Below are 15,382 nucleotides of genomic sequence, written 5' to 3'. Positions count from 1 at the left end.
AGGTGGTGCTCTAAGTGCTCACATTTAACGCTGTGAGATAATTAGGCAGAGAGAGAGAGTAAACAACCCATCCGAGACTGAATAGCCAGCAGGTGGCAGAACCTCAAAATTTGAATCTGAAGCCAATCTAGTTTCAGAATGTATGTTTTTAGTCACAGCTCCATGGACTCACGATACAGACTCTTCTCATTTGGGCCCAATCCAGCTCTTTCCCTGCGGATCCATCCTAAACAACATTCCACACAGGGAAGCACCGCTCAGCCTTAGCGCAGCAGCTATCTCAAGTGCTGTTGTCATATGTCCTCGGGGCCAACAGTGCCTTTTCTCTCCTCGCTGAAGGCTGGCCTGGGGTCGAAGGCATGAGACCAAGGGCCTCCAGGGTTCTTGCACAATCAGCCTTCACTGCTCTTCCCACTTGCATTCATGCCTGCAAACACTGAGCACCCATTTTAGCCTGAGAACAAGAACAAAGAACCGCTCTTATGACGCCAGCAAGACCAAAGGTGTCTTGTATTCTGCAGGAGAACAACCTGGAATGCAAACCCATGAACCACAAGATCCGATCATTTTGTCTGGCCAGCACAACTTTTCCAAACACCAACAATACCACCTGAATGCCTTCCCTGGAGCACCCGTACGGCTGCTCGGCATGATCTGGTGATCTGTCGGTGCAGGCATGTAGGTCAGCCTGCCTCCGCCCACTAACCGACTCACGCACTGCTCACTCCCAAACACTGTCCTCCTACCACCATTCTTTCACACTCAGTGAATCGTGGCTGGAAAAGACACAGAGGGAAAAAAAGGCAAAACAGACACTTGAATATTGTTTTTAAAACAGAAAATACATTCACTTCTGAAGATTAAAAAAAAAAAATCCTATATCATTTCAAAGGTGGAATTCTCCTTAGAACTGAAAATAACTTCAAATCATAGCACAACTAAAATTTAAGAAGTTCTATGACAAGGGTCCCTCATTAGTGCTTACATTTCTATTAAGGGAGGATATCCTAACAAAACAGGATCCAGTCTAGCAGGTCACTGCTGGTAGTCTCGACCCCAGTGATTGCAGAGAAAAGGTGGGAGACCTCTGTTTTAGAAGGGTTACTTTTAAGTTGCAACAGCAAAACCAGACATTTAGTGTTGGGGTTTGTTTGTTTGTTTTTTAAGCTTATTTATTTTGATAGAGCATGAGCAGGGAAGCGCAGAGGGAGAGGGAGAGGGAGAGGGAGAGGGAGAGGGAGAGGGAGAGGGAGAGGGAGAGGGAGAGGGAGAGAATCCCAAGCAGGCTCCACGCTGTCAGCACGGAGCCCGATGCAGGGCTCAATGCCACCAACAATGAGATCACGACCTGAGCCAAAACCAAGAGTCAGACACTTAACCGACTGAGCCATCCAGGCACTTGTTGAGGTTATTTCTGTTCAACTTACAACGCTGCTCAGGTTCAGACAATAAGCACTGAAAATGAAACGGAAAGGCCATGAAATAAAAATCTAACTGAATACACTGGGCTTTCCCGTGACAGAAAGAAGGGATGCCTGCCACTCTTGTTTCAAAGCTTCTGCTCTCTGGACTAGCAGGAAAAGGGTCACTGGTTATCTTAACATATAAAAAGTCCACAACTGTGCCCTGCAAAACCAAGCAGCACCCAGCACACTCCAAGATAAGAACTGAGTTAATTTTCACAAGCTGCAGCAGAGTAATACAAGGGTCTTACTTTGGGAGAATGCAGGTCTTCACCTTTGGGGGCGGGGGGTGTTTTTATTAAGTCAAAAGCCTAAAGTACAAATATTTACATCTAGTAAAAGTCAAGATTAGGAAGCTGTACAACTGTTAAGCTTTCTTAACCACACTTTAAAAGTATAAGGGACCCGCATTATTTATAGAAGTTCAAGGGAGAATTCTTTTGTAAAATAATGTTAGTCCCTTTCCCCCCCAGTAAAAACAAACCTCTATATATCTCAGGTATACCAGCATTTCTCAAAGGGATCATTTGTGTAAAGGTGAAATCCACAATAAAGACAACCTTCTCTCCTACTCGCTGGTCTTTTTGTTGTACGGACCGACACCTGACCTCCAGACTCATTTCAGTGTAGAAATGCAGGCCGTAAAAGGAAGAGTGAAGATCATTTTTAGATTTAAGAGGCAGCAGGTTAAAATGTCACGGAGGACTATGCAGTACTTACTGCTGGTTCAACTTGACTTCGATCTGCAATATCTATGTGGACAATTTCAACAGTTTTCCACGTGTTCGGATCTAAACCATGTACCTAAAAATGACAAAGATAAATGAGACACAACAAACTGTAGACTATTCTTACTAGACAAAACTACTACAGTTATATATATAATCTTTATCTGAGCCTTTTGGAGCACAATATGAAGAATAAAAGAAACCCAAATTCCTACCTCACTAAATTAGTTGTCTGAAGTCTTAAGGGATCTACAAATCTTTTACCCCCTGTAGCCCTAAAAAATAAGTGTGGGGAAGGGGGAGGTGTGAGGATGCTGCCGATTAACAGAAACCCATCACCATTACTTCCTGGTAGCCCTTAGACATGAGCCATATAACCAAATGTACCGAACCTATGTTCAACCCAACGATACACAACAATGTTCTTGCAAGCCTTGAGTCCTAGACAAACATAAGGTGACATATTAGACTGCAAGAAGCTGCACTGTGTGGTTTAAAACCTATCCTGAATCTGATTATCCTAACGCTTTCCAGTTTCAGTAGGATCATCAATTCCTCCATTCCTTGTGTTGATTAATCATTTATTTCTGAAACTCCCTCTATGAACCAATTAAGAACGGTTTAAAAACCGCCACAGATACGCCCATTTGAGAGCTGGAAAAGGTACGTGAACTCATACACTGACTGCAGCATACCAAATCTTCTCATTTAGACTCGAAATTTTAGAATCACTATAAAAAAAACAACAGGAAATGTCAAATGATCTTCAGGAAGAAGAACTCAAATCAAATACAAGTCATAATTCAAAAGTTCTATTAATTGGCACCAATCACATTAAAGCAGAATCTACCATAACATGAACTTTCTCTCCTATGACAGCGCAGCACAAGGCTGGACAGTAGTTCTCAAACTGGAGCAGGCACAACACAGAGGACGCTGGACCCCCCAACCGGGGATTTTAGTTCAATAGGTATGGGATGGAGGCTGAGAAGGTGCACTTCTAACAAGCTCCCAGATGCTGCTCCTGGTCCAGAGGCCACATTTTGGACGGCCACTGGGCCAAGGGCATCAATCTATACCAGACGCCCTCCCCAAATTCTTTGACAAGCCTCATCAAAAGTTAATGATTACATTGAGTTCTAAATAATGATTTTCTTGAAATTTATTTTAGGGATAAATGTGCACCAACTTGTAAAAACCAGAAGCTTGTCAACATTTTTATAAAGTATTGAAAGCTGCTCTTCCCTCTCGCCTTTTGGCCATTTCTCTGACATCAACCCAGCCCCAGCCAAGTGGAGCAGAGGTGAAAATTAAAGCAGTCAAGTTTGCTTTGTAGACTCTGGCAAACATAGAGATGAAAAGGTGAAAAAAACCTGAAATTAATGGCTAAAATCGGTTTGGGGATGATCTGTGAATTTTATCTCTGCTCTCCCTATCCCAGATAAAAAACGGCAACCTCACCAGTCCACTCTCGCACCAAAGCAAGGGGACTGACAGGGAAAGCCCGTCTGTCGCTGGCTGCTTGCCTGCCTCACAGCAATCGAACGCACCCTGGTGTGTCCAGGTAGGTCTAAGGTAGATCATGGTCTGTCCATGACAAAATGGACTACGGTATTCCCATTTCCAGGGGCTTCTGCACTGAAAGCCCAGAGTTGAAACTTACATTTTCTAATGTTCCCAAGTCTGGTTTGTGCCATGTTTCAATTTTAATGAAGAAATCATCTTTCATATATTCATTCTGTAGAAAACACAACAGCAAAATAACAGTGATCTTTCACCGGTTCTTTGGGGCTCTTGTCTGCGGGAGCCTTCCCCCAGCGTAAGCATCTGCGCTTTGACTCTCTAAGACTGATCCTCAAGTGACAAAGAATGACTAGCTGCCTATTTTTATAGACTCACCAGGCAAACCAAATGCTGCATGCTTTTAAATAATTTAAACAACTCTACTTGTCATGCAGCATACAGGGCTAATATTAAAGAAGCTGAGAGGTTTGGTGAGCAAATACGGCATTCAAAGGAAGTAGCAGAAGCAAAATAAAGTCAACGGGGAGAGTTTGAGACAAGGCTGGAAAAAAACCCCATTAACTGGGAACATGCGGGAGTGTGTGGGCTGGTGGAAAGAGCACAGAGGAGCCATGCGGCGTTGGACAGTTTTAATTTAAAAAGTAAGCAGTGACTGAAAATAAACTATGTAAAGCAAAATTTAAAGATGCAGAGTATGTGACACGAAAATAGTTTTACTCACCGTTACAACTGAGTCATAATGGGCAGGTAGGCAATAAAAGGGGAAAAATTTCAGAATATTAATCAAAGTCAAAACAATCTGTCATATTACTTAATATCACGCAGATTAAACTACCTGAAAACACAGAACAATTAGTAGTTCATGTCTGCAAAGTTTCTACACGAGTGACACTACAGGATACCTTAGGTTATGAAATTAATAATTTTAAAACAATGGTAAAAGGAATAAGGTCACAAAAGCAATACATTACTTTAAGGCTAATTTAGCAAACAACAGGAAACTGTTTCAGAAGTCTGCCATATTCCCCCCCTATTATGTGGCAAGATGAGTACAATACTACTGAAACTACACCGAAAGACATTTTTGAGTGCGGATGACCTTTAAGGTCTCACCCCTGGAGCCAGTGCCATCAGCAAGGACCTCCAGGTGGCTGTCAGCAGGGAATGAATCAATGCCCCTCACAAAGGTCTCAGGAGAGGAACCCAGTGCAATCTCTCCTCTGCCACAGCACCTGCCATGACTCCCCAAGAACCCCACAGAGGGCTTTCTCAGGTGTCACCCTTCTCAAAGGCCTCGATACTGGGAGTCCCTCTCCCCCTGAGCAGTGGGGCAGAGGGGTAGAACGGCTGCCATGGACCAGGCTTACTTGTTCTACAGTAGGGGTATGCGTTCCAGGCTTTCTCGTGAAATACCAAGGAGCCCTCTGGAGCAATCATCCTCACGAATGCAGGAACTTTGCTGTGAGGAGAGAAATAGTGAATGTATTTTCAGTACTACCATTCCTTCTTTGTTGGCATCCACAGGGCTAGTTCAAGGAGTACCATCGTCAACAGTGATTACATTCTGAGTTTCATATTCCATGTTCAAGACTGTTATCAACAGTTTTATTTTCAATCCCAAAGTAACTAAGTGGAAAATTAATGTAAAAACAACAAAATGATTAGGAACATTTAACTGTATGCAGGATTTAAGGGGGGAGAAAAGAAACAAGTTTGTGTTGGGCTTCTGCTCTACTCCCTGATATGAAATCCAAAAGTTAACTGAGGCTATTCAACCTGTATATAATACAGCACAGAAGTTCTCTTACGTGGTTTAGATAGACCACACTCACTGTGGAACACAAAACAGCCCCCAGAATATTGGAGTGTCTCTGAATAAAAGCTTTCAAGTACATTGTACAGAATAAACCTAAAGAAAAATGACAATGTGAAGGACCCATGTAGAAATGTGATAGTAAAACATATCAAGTACAGGGGCGCTTGGATGGCTTAGTCAGGTAAGCGTCCAACTTCAGTTCAGGTCATGATCTCACAGTTGGTGAGTCTGAGCCTCGCACTGGGCTTGCTGCTGTCAGTGCAGTCTGCTTCTGATCTCTGCCCCTCCCCTGCTCATACCCTCCCTCTCTCAAAAACAAAATGAAAAACATCTAAAGCATATCAAATATAAAATTTTATATGTCTGGAAGATGAATGTTATTTGCTGCCTCAAGTATAGCTGGAAGAAGGTTAAGTACATAATACGGGAGTTTGTGCCAATTCATAGGACAGTCAGCAAAGATCCCAACAGTAAGTGGAAAAAAGACACGCAGGGATACATTACAAATAAAAAACACAACTGGCTAACCAACAAATGGGAAAATCAGTCTTTCCAGTCCTCAAAGAAATGTACATGAAACGACCACTTTTTTATTTTTTATTTTATTTATTTTGAGAGATAGGGGGTGGGGGGAGCACAAGCAGGGGAGGGGCAGAAAGAGAGGGAGAGAGAGAATCCCAAGCAGGCTCTGCACCGTCAGCATAGAGCCTGATGCGGGGCTTGAACTCACTAACCGTGAGATCATGACCTGAGCTGAAATCAAGAGTCCAGACACTTAACCAAGACTGAGCCATCCAGACACCCTTGAAATGACCACTCTTAATAGCTCAAGCCTACTGTAAAGAAGGCAGTTTTATGGGCACAGGCTTTTTATCCAGATCGGATTTAAATCCCAACATCACCACTTAGAAGCCGTGGGACACTGGACACATTACTTGGCTCTCTGAACTTGCTCATGAGTTGAACAGAGTCCCTATTACCTAACTTTGCAGGGTTATTGGGAGGATCCAATCAGATAACACCTGTAATGTGTTCAGCACATTGCATAGTACAGTGAGAGCCAAATTAACAGGACGTACTGCTTTTTAATTATCAGTTGACCTGGAGCTGAGTACTTTCAACGTGCCTTTCTTCTCTTATATCCAATAGCGCTGTGAGGTACACGTTAATTTATTATTTCATATAACCAGCATTGAAGTGGCTAATTGCAGGTCAAAACTATATCCTCCAACTTGAAGTCCTATACACTCTCTTCTGCATCCAAGTTGCTTCTCTGAGAACTTTCAAACACAACTTGATTTCCTAAAGTAAGAGAAAGAACAAACTAGGGAAACTTGGGCCCCAGAGAGGACTTCTGTCTCCTAAGAATCAGCAGTTGACCAGAGGACCCCCCTACACACACCTGTTGAATTCTGGAAGCTAAGCAAGGTAAATGAAAGGAACCCCACCAGCCAGAGAGCCATGCAGTGACAGAAGAGGTGGACAGCCCTTCCACTGTCTCCTCAGTACATAAGAATGTGCATATGACTTGGAGCTTCCCCTCCTGTGGCACATTAAACCACTGGAAAAGAAAAGCTGAAGCACCATTACATACAACATTAGAGCAAGATTCCAAAGGCATAAAGAGATTTACCTGTGCCTTTACATCCCGAAAAGATAGTAATACGGAGGAACTAATTCTTTGAGCACTCATTCTTTCCAAATCTTGGGAAGACTCATGTAAAGGGGCATGACTTCATAAAAATAAAGCTAAGAAACCGAAAATACTTTCACCTTAAAAGTCAACAAGTCCATATTACTTCTTTCATTGCTGAAGAACTGGAACCAAAATCCCTTCAACTGTGGGAGAGGTCCATTCGGGGTATAATGTTAACACATACGGGTGCTTTTCTAAACACAGCTACCAGATTACCTATCCATCTGAGTATGACAAAAAGATCTATCATGGATTCATTTGGTCAACTTGCTCAGAAACATATTTTAACTATCCTATTTATCCCTATAGTGCCCAAAAGTCTAAAAACTTTAAACATTCATCCAAAGTTCTAAAACTTGCTGACCCAAACAGAAGAAAATCGGTAGTCACTAAAGGCCAGCAAGAACCAAATCTACAAGAAAGTTTTGACATTTCTTCATTTTCCTCCCGAATGCCTATTACCTTATTTCCAGGATACTTTTCCACGATACCAATTCTAACAACAGATTTTGTTCTGACTTGGTTAAGAATGACCAAACCTTTGAGCCAGTTGTTTCAAACTCGCTGGCTTTTTACATTTAATACTAACAAACATCTTTCCTCAGTGAATCAAAATTATGGACTAAACAGAGAAAACACATAAACAGGGTAAGTAAATTTCAATTCTGCTTTAAGGGAGAAAAATCTTCACTGGTGGCAACTTTAAAATTTTCCTAACAAGGTGGTTCAAGCGTACCATTTATATGTAATTGGCTTTTCTACCTCACTTATCAACCTACCTAGCAAGTAATTTGTTTTGGAAGCTCAGGGTCTCACAAAAGGGACATATATTTACTGAATTACCAAGATGCAGGTAGGCCTTAAACAAATTAACAAGGACATTCCTCCTCTTGTTTTCCCAACTATCATGAAATGTTCTCTTGTGATAAACCAACATTCATGACAGGGCTTAACTCAAGATAGACACCTCTAGATTCAGCTGTTTAAGAGTCAGGCATAGAGGTGCCTGGGTAGCTCAGTCAGTTGAGCATCTGACTTCGGCTCAGGTCATGATCTCAAGGCTTGTGGGTTTGAGCCCCACATCAGGCTTTGTGCTGACAGTGCAGAGCCTACTTCAGATTCTCTGTCTCCCTCTCTCTCTGCCCCTCCTGCACGTGCACACACACATTCTCTCTCTAAAATAAACATTAAAAAAAAAATTAAGGCAAAAAATAATGTCCAAGAGCACAAAACGTTGTCATACATAGCCCTTTCCCCACCCCAATTCTAAATGCACACGAAGGATATCTAACTTCAGGGAAAAATTCAACCAAAATGTGTCATCAATTGTGTTGACAACACTAAGAGACAATTGTGGAGACAACTGTGGAGACAATACTAAGATCTGACGTCACTATAACAATGGCTGTGAACCCATTAAGTGGTTAAGACAATTCTGTCATAGTGGTACGGGAAAACAAAGGGCTTATGTGGTTTAAAAGATATGTAATAAATGACCATTATGTATACTGAACTCCTGATCTAGGAGCATAGTTTTTTTAAAAAATCTTGTTCCTGAGATATGTAATACCTTGGCAAATCATTTCAAACTGCACTTTTCCCATCAAAGTTTTATACCTACTTATAAACAAAATGAGCAAAACTGATCATTTCTATTTTTCCATCCTACATCCTACTGTGGATAAACACCAAAATGTAGAAAAAAACCTTATGAAAAAATCTGAAGACCAGATTAATCTGTCACAAATAAAATAATCTTTCATTTTATAATCAACTGAAACATACCTTAAATACATTGGGCACCTCACTCATTCATTCATTCACTCAAGTATTTACTGTCCATTGTATCAGGGGCTATGTAAATAACAGTACACCAACAATTCCTACCCTGAGCTCACCTTCCAGGGAAAGCAGCAGGAAACAGAGCAGTATATAACCAAAGGCAGTGAAATACCTCTCCCGAAGTGCAGTGAAGGAACAGAGAACTGGACAATTACGTACTGGGGTAAGGGTGCTCAAGGCCTCCCCGAGGAAGTGACACTACAACAGTGATCTGAGGGTGAGGAGGGCCAGCACATGAAGAGACAAGCCCCAGAATCCCATCAAATAGCAAAAGCCGTGGCCTACTTGGGTCCCTCTGAGGCCTCTGGCATGGCTAGCCTATAGTATAGGAGGAGAGGGACGGACACAAAATGATGATGGTGAGGTGAGCAGAGGGCAGACAGATCACACTGAGGCCCATTTTATAGACTAAAAGCATTGGGTTTTATTCCTTGTATGATGAGAAGCTACTGAAGGCTTAAAGGAGAATGACAAAACCAGATTTAAATTTTCAGAACTTAAAACTTTGTCACTTTAGTAGAGTCACGTTAGTAAATGAAAATTAACTGGAGTGCGCAAGAGTGGCAAAAATTAACTCAAAACGGATTAAAGATCTACACGTAAGAGCTAAAGCTATAAAATTCTTATTAGAAAACGTAGATGGGAAATCTTTGGGACCTTGGGTTGGACGATGGTTTCTTAAGTATGGCACCAAATAACAACAAAAGAAAAAATAAGTAAACTGGGCTTTTTCAAAATTATCAACTTTTTATGCTTTATAGGATACTATCAAGAAAGTGGGAAGAAAACTCACAGAATGGGGGAGAAAAAACTGCACATCATATATCTGATGGAGCTAGTTTCTATAATATATAAAGAAACTTACAACAAAACAGGCAATTAGAAAACAGGTAAAATATTTTAACAGATATTTCTCCAAAGAAAATCTACAAATTACTAGTAAGCACAGAAAAGATGCTCAACATCACTAATCAGCAGAGATATGCAAATCAAGACCTTGAAACACCATCTCACACCCATTAAGATGGCTATTACCAAAACAAAACCTGAAAATAACAAATATCATCAAAGATACGGAGACAAAGGAACCTTCACTCACTGTTGGTGGGAATGTAAAATGGTGCAGTGGCTTTGGAAACAGTCTGATAGTTTTTCAAAAAGTGAGGAGTGAACATATGACCCAACAATTTCAACTGTAGGAGAGTGCACGCATGCATGTATATACGCACCCTAAAAACATATGGCTACACAGAAACTTGTACCCAAGTGTTCACAACAGCATTATTTATAAGAGCCAAAAGAATGGGTAGCAAGAGATCAGTCTGGAAGCAACTGGAAAAGTTCAAGAGAAAACAGACAATGATAACTTGCATTAACGTGGTGGGGATGGAGATGGAAAAAATGGGTAGATTTAACAGGGAAAATTTACAAAATGAGTTAAAATCCTGATTTGTGGGAAGGAGTAAAATCACCAGACACAAATTGGCTAACTTTCAGGAGGTAGAACAAGGCTTTAAAGTTTTGAAGAGATATAGGGGCACCTGTGTGGCTCAGTCGGTTGAGCGACCGACTTTGGTTCAGGTCATGATCTCACAGTTTGTGAGTTCGAGCCCCACGTGTTGACAGCTCAGAGCCTGGAGCCTGCTTTGGATTCTGTGTCTCCCTCTCTCCGCCCTTCCCCCACTCATGCTCTGTCTCTGTCTCAGAAATAAACAAACATTAAAAAAAATTTTTTTTAAATAATAAATAAAATAACGTTTTGAAGAAATATCAAAAAGAGAGAGGGAAGGAAGTGTTTTTCACATAACAAAAGACAACAGCCATAAGAAACGTTAACATACAATGAGGAAACAATACACAACAGAAATTATTTCTGATAATCTTCTGGAACAGGATCATTCTTAATTTTTTTTTTTTTTTTTCAATGTTTATTTATTTTTGGGACAGAGAGAGACAGAGCATGAACGGGGGAGGGGCAGAGAGAGAGGGAGACACAGAATAGGAAACAGGCTCCAGGCTCTGAGCCATCAGCCCAGAGCCTGACGCGGGGCTCGAACTCACGGACCGCGAGATCGTGACCTGGCTGAAGTCGGACGCTTAACCGACTGCGCCACCCAGGCGCCCCTGGAACAGGATCATTCTTGACTTAGAAGTGTGAAAACTGTGCAGGGGCGCCTGGGTGGCTCAGTCAGTTAAGCGTCCAATTTTAGCTCAAGTCATGATCTCACAGTTAGTTCACTGGTTCAAGCACCGCACTGGCCTCTGTGCTGACAGCTCAGAGCCTGGAGCATGCTTCAGAGCCTGTCTCCCTCTCTCTCTACACCTCCCCCAATCACGCGTGCACTCTCTCTCTCTCTCTCATTCTCAAAAGTAAACATTAAAAAAAAATTTTTTTAAGTGCAAGCTGTGCAAAATTTAAGACTTAGAACTATATACAAAGAAAAAATTTTGTGTTGATGTCTAATTCTGGACTCAAGAATGAATTACTATATTTGCCTGATATTTATCAATGTCATACTTATTCAAAGATGCTCTCTGATGTGAATCATCTCATATAATCGATCTTTGTATTCTCAGGTGACTTTAAACTTCTCATTTTTAAACATGAACATAACTTTAGTTCCTGGCAAATGACTCTTTTGCCTACAAAAATGAGGTCTTTACTGGAACCACATGAAATTTTAAAATGATGTTCAATTAAACCTCTGCTGTTCCAATCTTTGGGGAATAAGATCATTCAGGAGTTGGCACAACTTTAAGAATTCTGCATCATCCAGGACTGACTGGAGATGGTGAAGACATAATGCTTACTATGAAGAATAAAAGAGTAAAGCTGATCTTCCCCAAGAAGGGAGAGAAAACAAAAAACAAAAGGACTGGTCAGTGTGTTCCTTCCTACAAAGTCTCAGGAGAGCTGCAAGTTTTTCTCTGAAATAACCATCTCAAAAGTTGCAACACACTTCCTTGCCTTGCTTCAAAATTCTTTGCCCAATAAAGTCTTTTCTCCCTCCCCACCGTCCACTGTTAAGTGTATATTAAACATAAGGAAACATACTCAAAACTTTTATGGTAAATGGGGTACAAGACAAATACGTACACATGAAACACATGGTCGGGTGTCAAAATGAGTAGATGTGACAAAAAGTAATGGGAAGAATAAAAGTAGTCAAGGGATGTCTCTGCAAAGGACAGCGCTGACTATGTGTGGGAAACTGAGGTTATGGGCAAGCCCGTATCACAAGAAAAGAACCTAACCAGCTGAACATGGCACTTCTGAAGGACAATGAAGAGACGGGCTTACTTAGATCCAATAGTCTGCACTCTGGACAGTTGTAACGGTTGAGAGGCATGGAGAAGTACACCTTGTCAAGCTTAACTTTATTCTGAAAGAAGGCTTGAGACTTTAAAGAGTTACAAGAACACGGGATATGGTGAAACCCATCATCTTGGAAGAATTTCTCAGTCAACTCCTTTGGTGTTCACTTCAGAAAATGGAAAATATTCTAACCCTCCCACAGAACTCAGCAGTAGAGCAAAGTGGTTAAAAGGGTAAGTTCTGGAATCACAATGCCTGCCTGGGTTCATGGCATGTCTCTGCTACCAACAGTAGTGACGCAGGGGCCAGTTACTTACACTTTTCTGGACTTTCGTTTCCTCACTAGAAAAGGCTGCTACGGGGAATCAATGAAGTCCCACATAGAATACTTACAGTGACCAGCGCACAGTAAGAATACAGTAAGGAAGAAGATCTAGTAAGAATACTAGATCTTCTGCTTACAATTACCATGGGCAGCTATTTACTGTAAGTTTTCAAAGGACATGGAAAGAATCTCATTATCCTGTAAAAAGATTACTATTTGAGATTCAAGGAAAGAAAAGTCCCCTGCAATGGTCACTAAATTATGGGTTTTTTAATACCTTGCCAAGACTGTTTCTCAATCTTCTGGTTAAGATGAAGTGTACATATCTTACCAAGAAGTGTCTTGCTGAAATGGGAAAGCATACTGGCCAGGGAATCCAGAGACGTTGATTCCACTGGGTAAAGCAAACCCCAAATTTCAAGTATCTCAAACGTAAAATAAGGTGTCGGTGGCCCTGGGCAACAAATTTCGCCAGCCAGGTTTGCAATTCTAGTGATGCTATAAAGTGAGAGTGCACATAGCACTAGAGATTACCCAATGGAGCAAATGCCAAAAAGGGGAACAGGGATTACTAGACACAACTTCCTCAGGGAAGGAACCCTAAAACTCTCTAGGAACTGTGGGTAAGTCTTCAGCATGTTAAACCTGCAGGATGCCCGCACAGGATACACGAGTCTGACAGGCTATGCCGCCAGCCCTGTGTCGTGACTGCCTTCTTTCCTATGGCCCAGCGAAGGCCCGGGCACTTACTGCTAAATGATTCTTTGCCCTTCCATAAAATAATTATCCTGTGGCTACTGTGCCATCGGCATGACACTGCTGACTCTGAGTGTGGACATCTGACTGCCTTGCCCTGGACCATTCTCTCCCCTGCACTACAGCAAAATCGGTTCTGGTTTTGTCTTTATTCCCAGACAGGTTTTCAGTGGTTCTTCACCACTGCCAGAGAGGCTATTACCTGCCACGCTGACCGAGACCCATTAGTGCCACCCTCTTTCCTTTCCCTTTCCTGTTTCAGGCCTCTCCATGCTGCTGTCCACAGCTGCTATGTTTGTGCGACAAAATCAGCCTTCTATGGGCATCAGATAGCCCTTACCATCCAATCAGACCCCCTTCCTCCCTTCTCACAGGACACCTGTGCTCTTGAGGTCCTGAGCGCTTGTTGTCCAGGACTTGGGACTGCCTACTTGTGACCAAAAGACCGTGGGATCAGAATCCAGAAAATCCAGGTCTCAGTCACCATTCTGCCATCTACTAGCTGTGTGACTTTGGGTAAACACGCACTTCAGTGTCCTCTGATGTACAACACGTATATTGCTTATTTTTCAGGACTGCCGTGAGAAGTAAATGAACACGTGACAGGGTAAAACCAAAGGGCACTGTGGAATGATTTTAGCTCTTTCTAGGAATGAAGAAACCATAAGTTCACTGGGAGGCTGGCCTCCGGAGAGCCGGTTTTCCTTTATTTAATCTATTAAAAGCCTGAGAGAAGTTCTGAAAGTCACCCCCAAATAAGCCCTTCAGAATATTAACAACTCTTGCACTACCCGTATTTATATGGCCCTCTTCAACTCAAAAGATTTCCTATTTATGGCTGGAATGTCATCTGAATCAGATGTTTCAAAACAGTTATCATTTTTTCCCTAATTAAACAATATAGAAGAGCAAAACAAATTTTTTTAAATCACCCATAATCCCACCACCAAGAGAAAAACATTCTTAACATTTTAATGAATCTCTTTATAGACTGTTTTCTGATTAGTTTTTTAAAAATATATGCATTGCATATTCATATTTACGTACATATCTAGCAACTAATCTTTTCCATGTAATGATATATCAAACATTTCCCCAATTGCCCACTCTCAGTTTTCAAATGAAGGGTATTTTGAATCTGTTTCAAGACTATTCACATATAGATATCATACAGCAACAGAAAGTTTTATGTATCAGACATTCTGGTTAATTTTAGAATCCCCAGAGAGTTAAATGTTTACAATAAAAAAAAGTTTTACATGTTGGTAAAATTCAATTAACGAGGAAGTGTACAATACTCTAAAAATAAGACTATTCAATATTACAAATGTTATGTAGATCATAACAACTAGAATGCCACATTTTTCTCTCAACTGACACATTTTTTTAGGTATACTTAGGGCACTAATAAATTAACAGGAACCATGAATAAGGCAGTCTCTATGGACAACTGATTGATCAGAATTATTGCCATTGTTCAAACCTGCATCAGAAACAAAGAAATGTTGTGTTCTAGGAGAAAATAAATACATAAATAAAATTTAAGATTCGATAAAGTCATAACCTTCTTTATATTCACGTGTCAGTATAAATCAAGCAGCTGTCTTAAACTGAAACAACAGGAAAAATACTGATCATCATAGCTCATCTACAACTTTGAGGAGCTCTACAAAAAACATGGGTGTTATTCATTCCAGTATGAAAAGAATAAAGGCAAGAAAAGATCAAAGATCTCTCCTACCTTTAATAAATTAGGGGGGAACTACTGAAAAAACGGACTCTTAAAAACCATTGATGATCTTTTGCCTTCCTTGGACAAACACTGGTATGCTTTTTCGGTTTTAAAATATTTATGCCAAAGATAGAGATCAGATGGCCAAACTTAGGAGAATGCAGAAAACAACTTCTATCAACCA

General features: G+C 41.1%; 1 protein-coding gene across 2 annotated transcripts in view; it reads right to left on the bottom strand.

Annotated features, from left to right (window-relative positions):
- Window positions 1-15,382, bottom strand: part of PITPNB (phosphatidylinositol transfer protein beta) — a 64,179-nt gene that overhangs the window by 39,825 nt on the left and 8,972 nt on the right. For both annotated transcript variants that reach the window (XM_003994761.6, XM_003994762.6), the window contains exons 4-7: window positions 5,083-5,174; window positions 4,437-4,444; window positions 3,855-3,929; window positions 2,184-2,267 (exon numbers count right to left, since the gene is read on the bottom strand). In XM_003994761.6, the coding sequence (XP_003994810.1) occupies window positions 2,184-2,267; window positions 3,855-3,929; window positions 4,437-4,444; window positions 5,083-5,174 (259 nt within the window). The remainder of the gene's footprint in view (window positions 1-2,183; window positions 2,268-3,854; window positions 3,930-4,436; window positions 4,445-5,082; window positions 5,175-15,382) is intronic.

The sequence above is a fragment of the Felis catus genome, chromosome D3, assembly GCF_018350175.1.
Source record: "Felis catus isolate Fca126 chromosome D3, F.catus_Fca126_mat1.0, whole genome shotgun sequence".
NCBI lineage: Eukaryota > Metazoa > Chordata > Mammalia > Carnivora > Felidae > Felis > Felis catus.
Note: the sequence above shows the minus strand (reverse complement) of the source record. Positions and strands in the feature narration are given on the sequence as shown.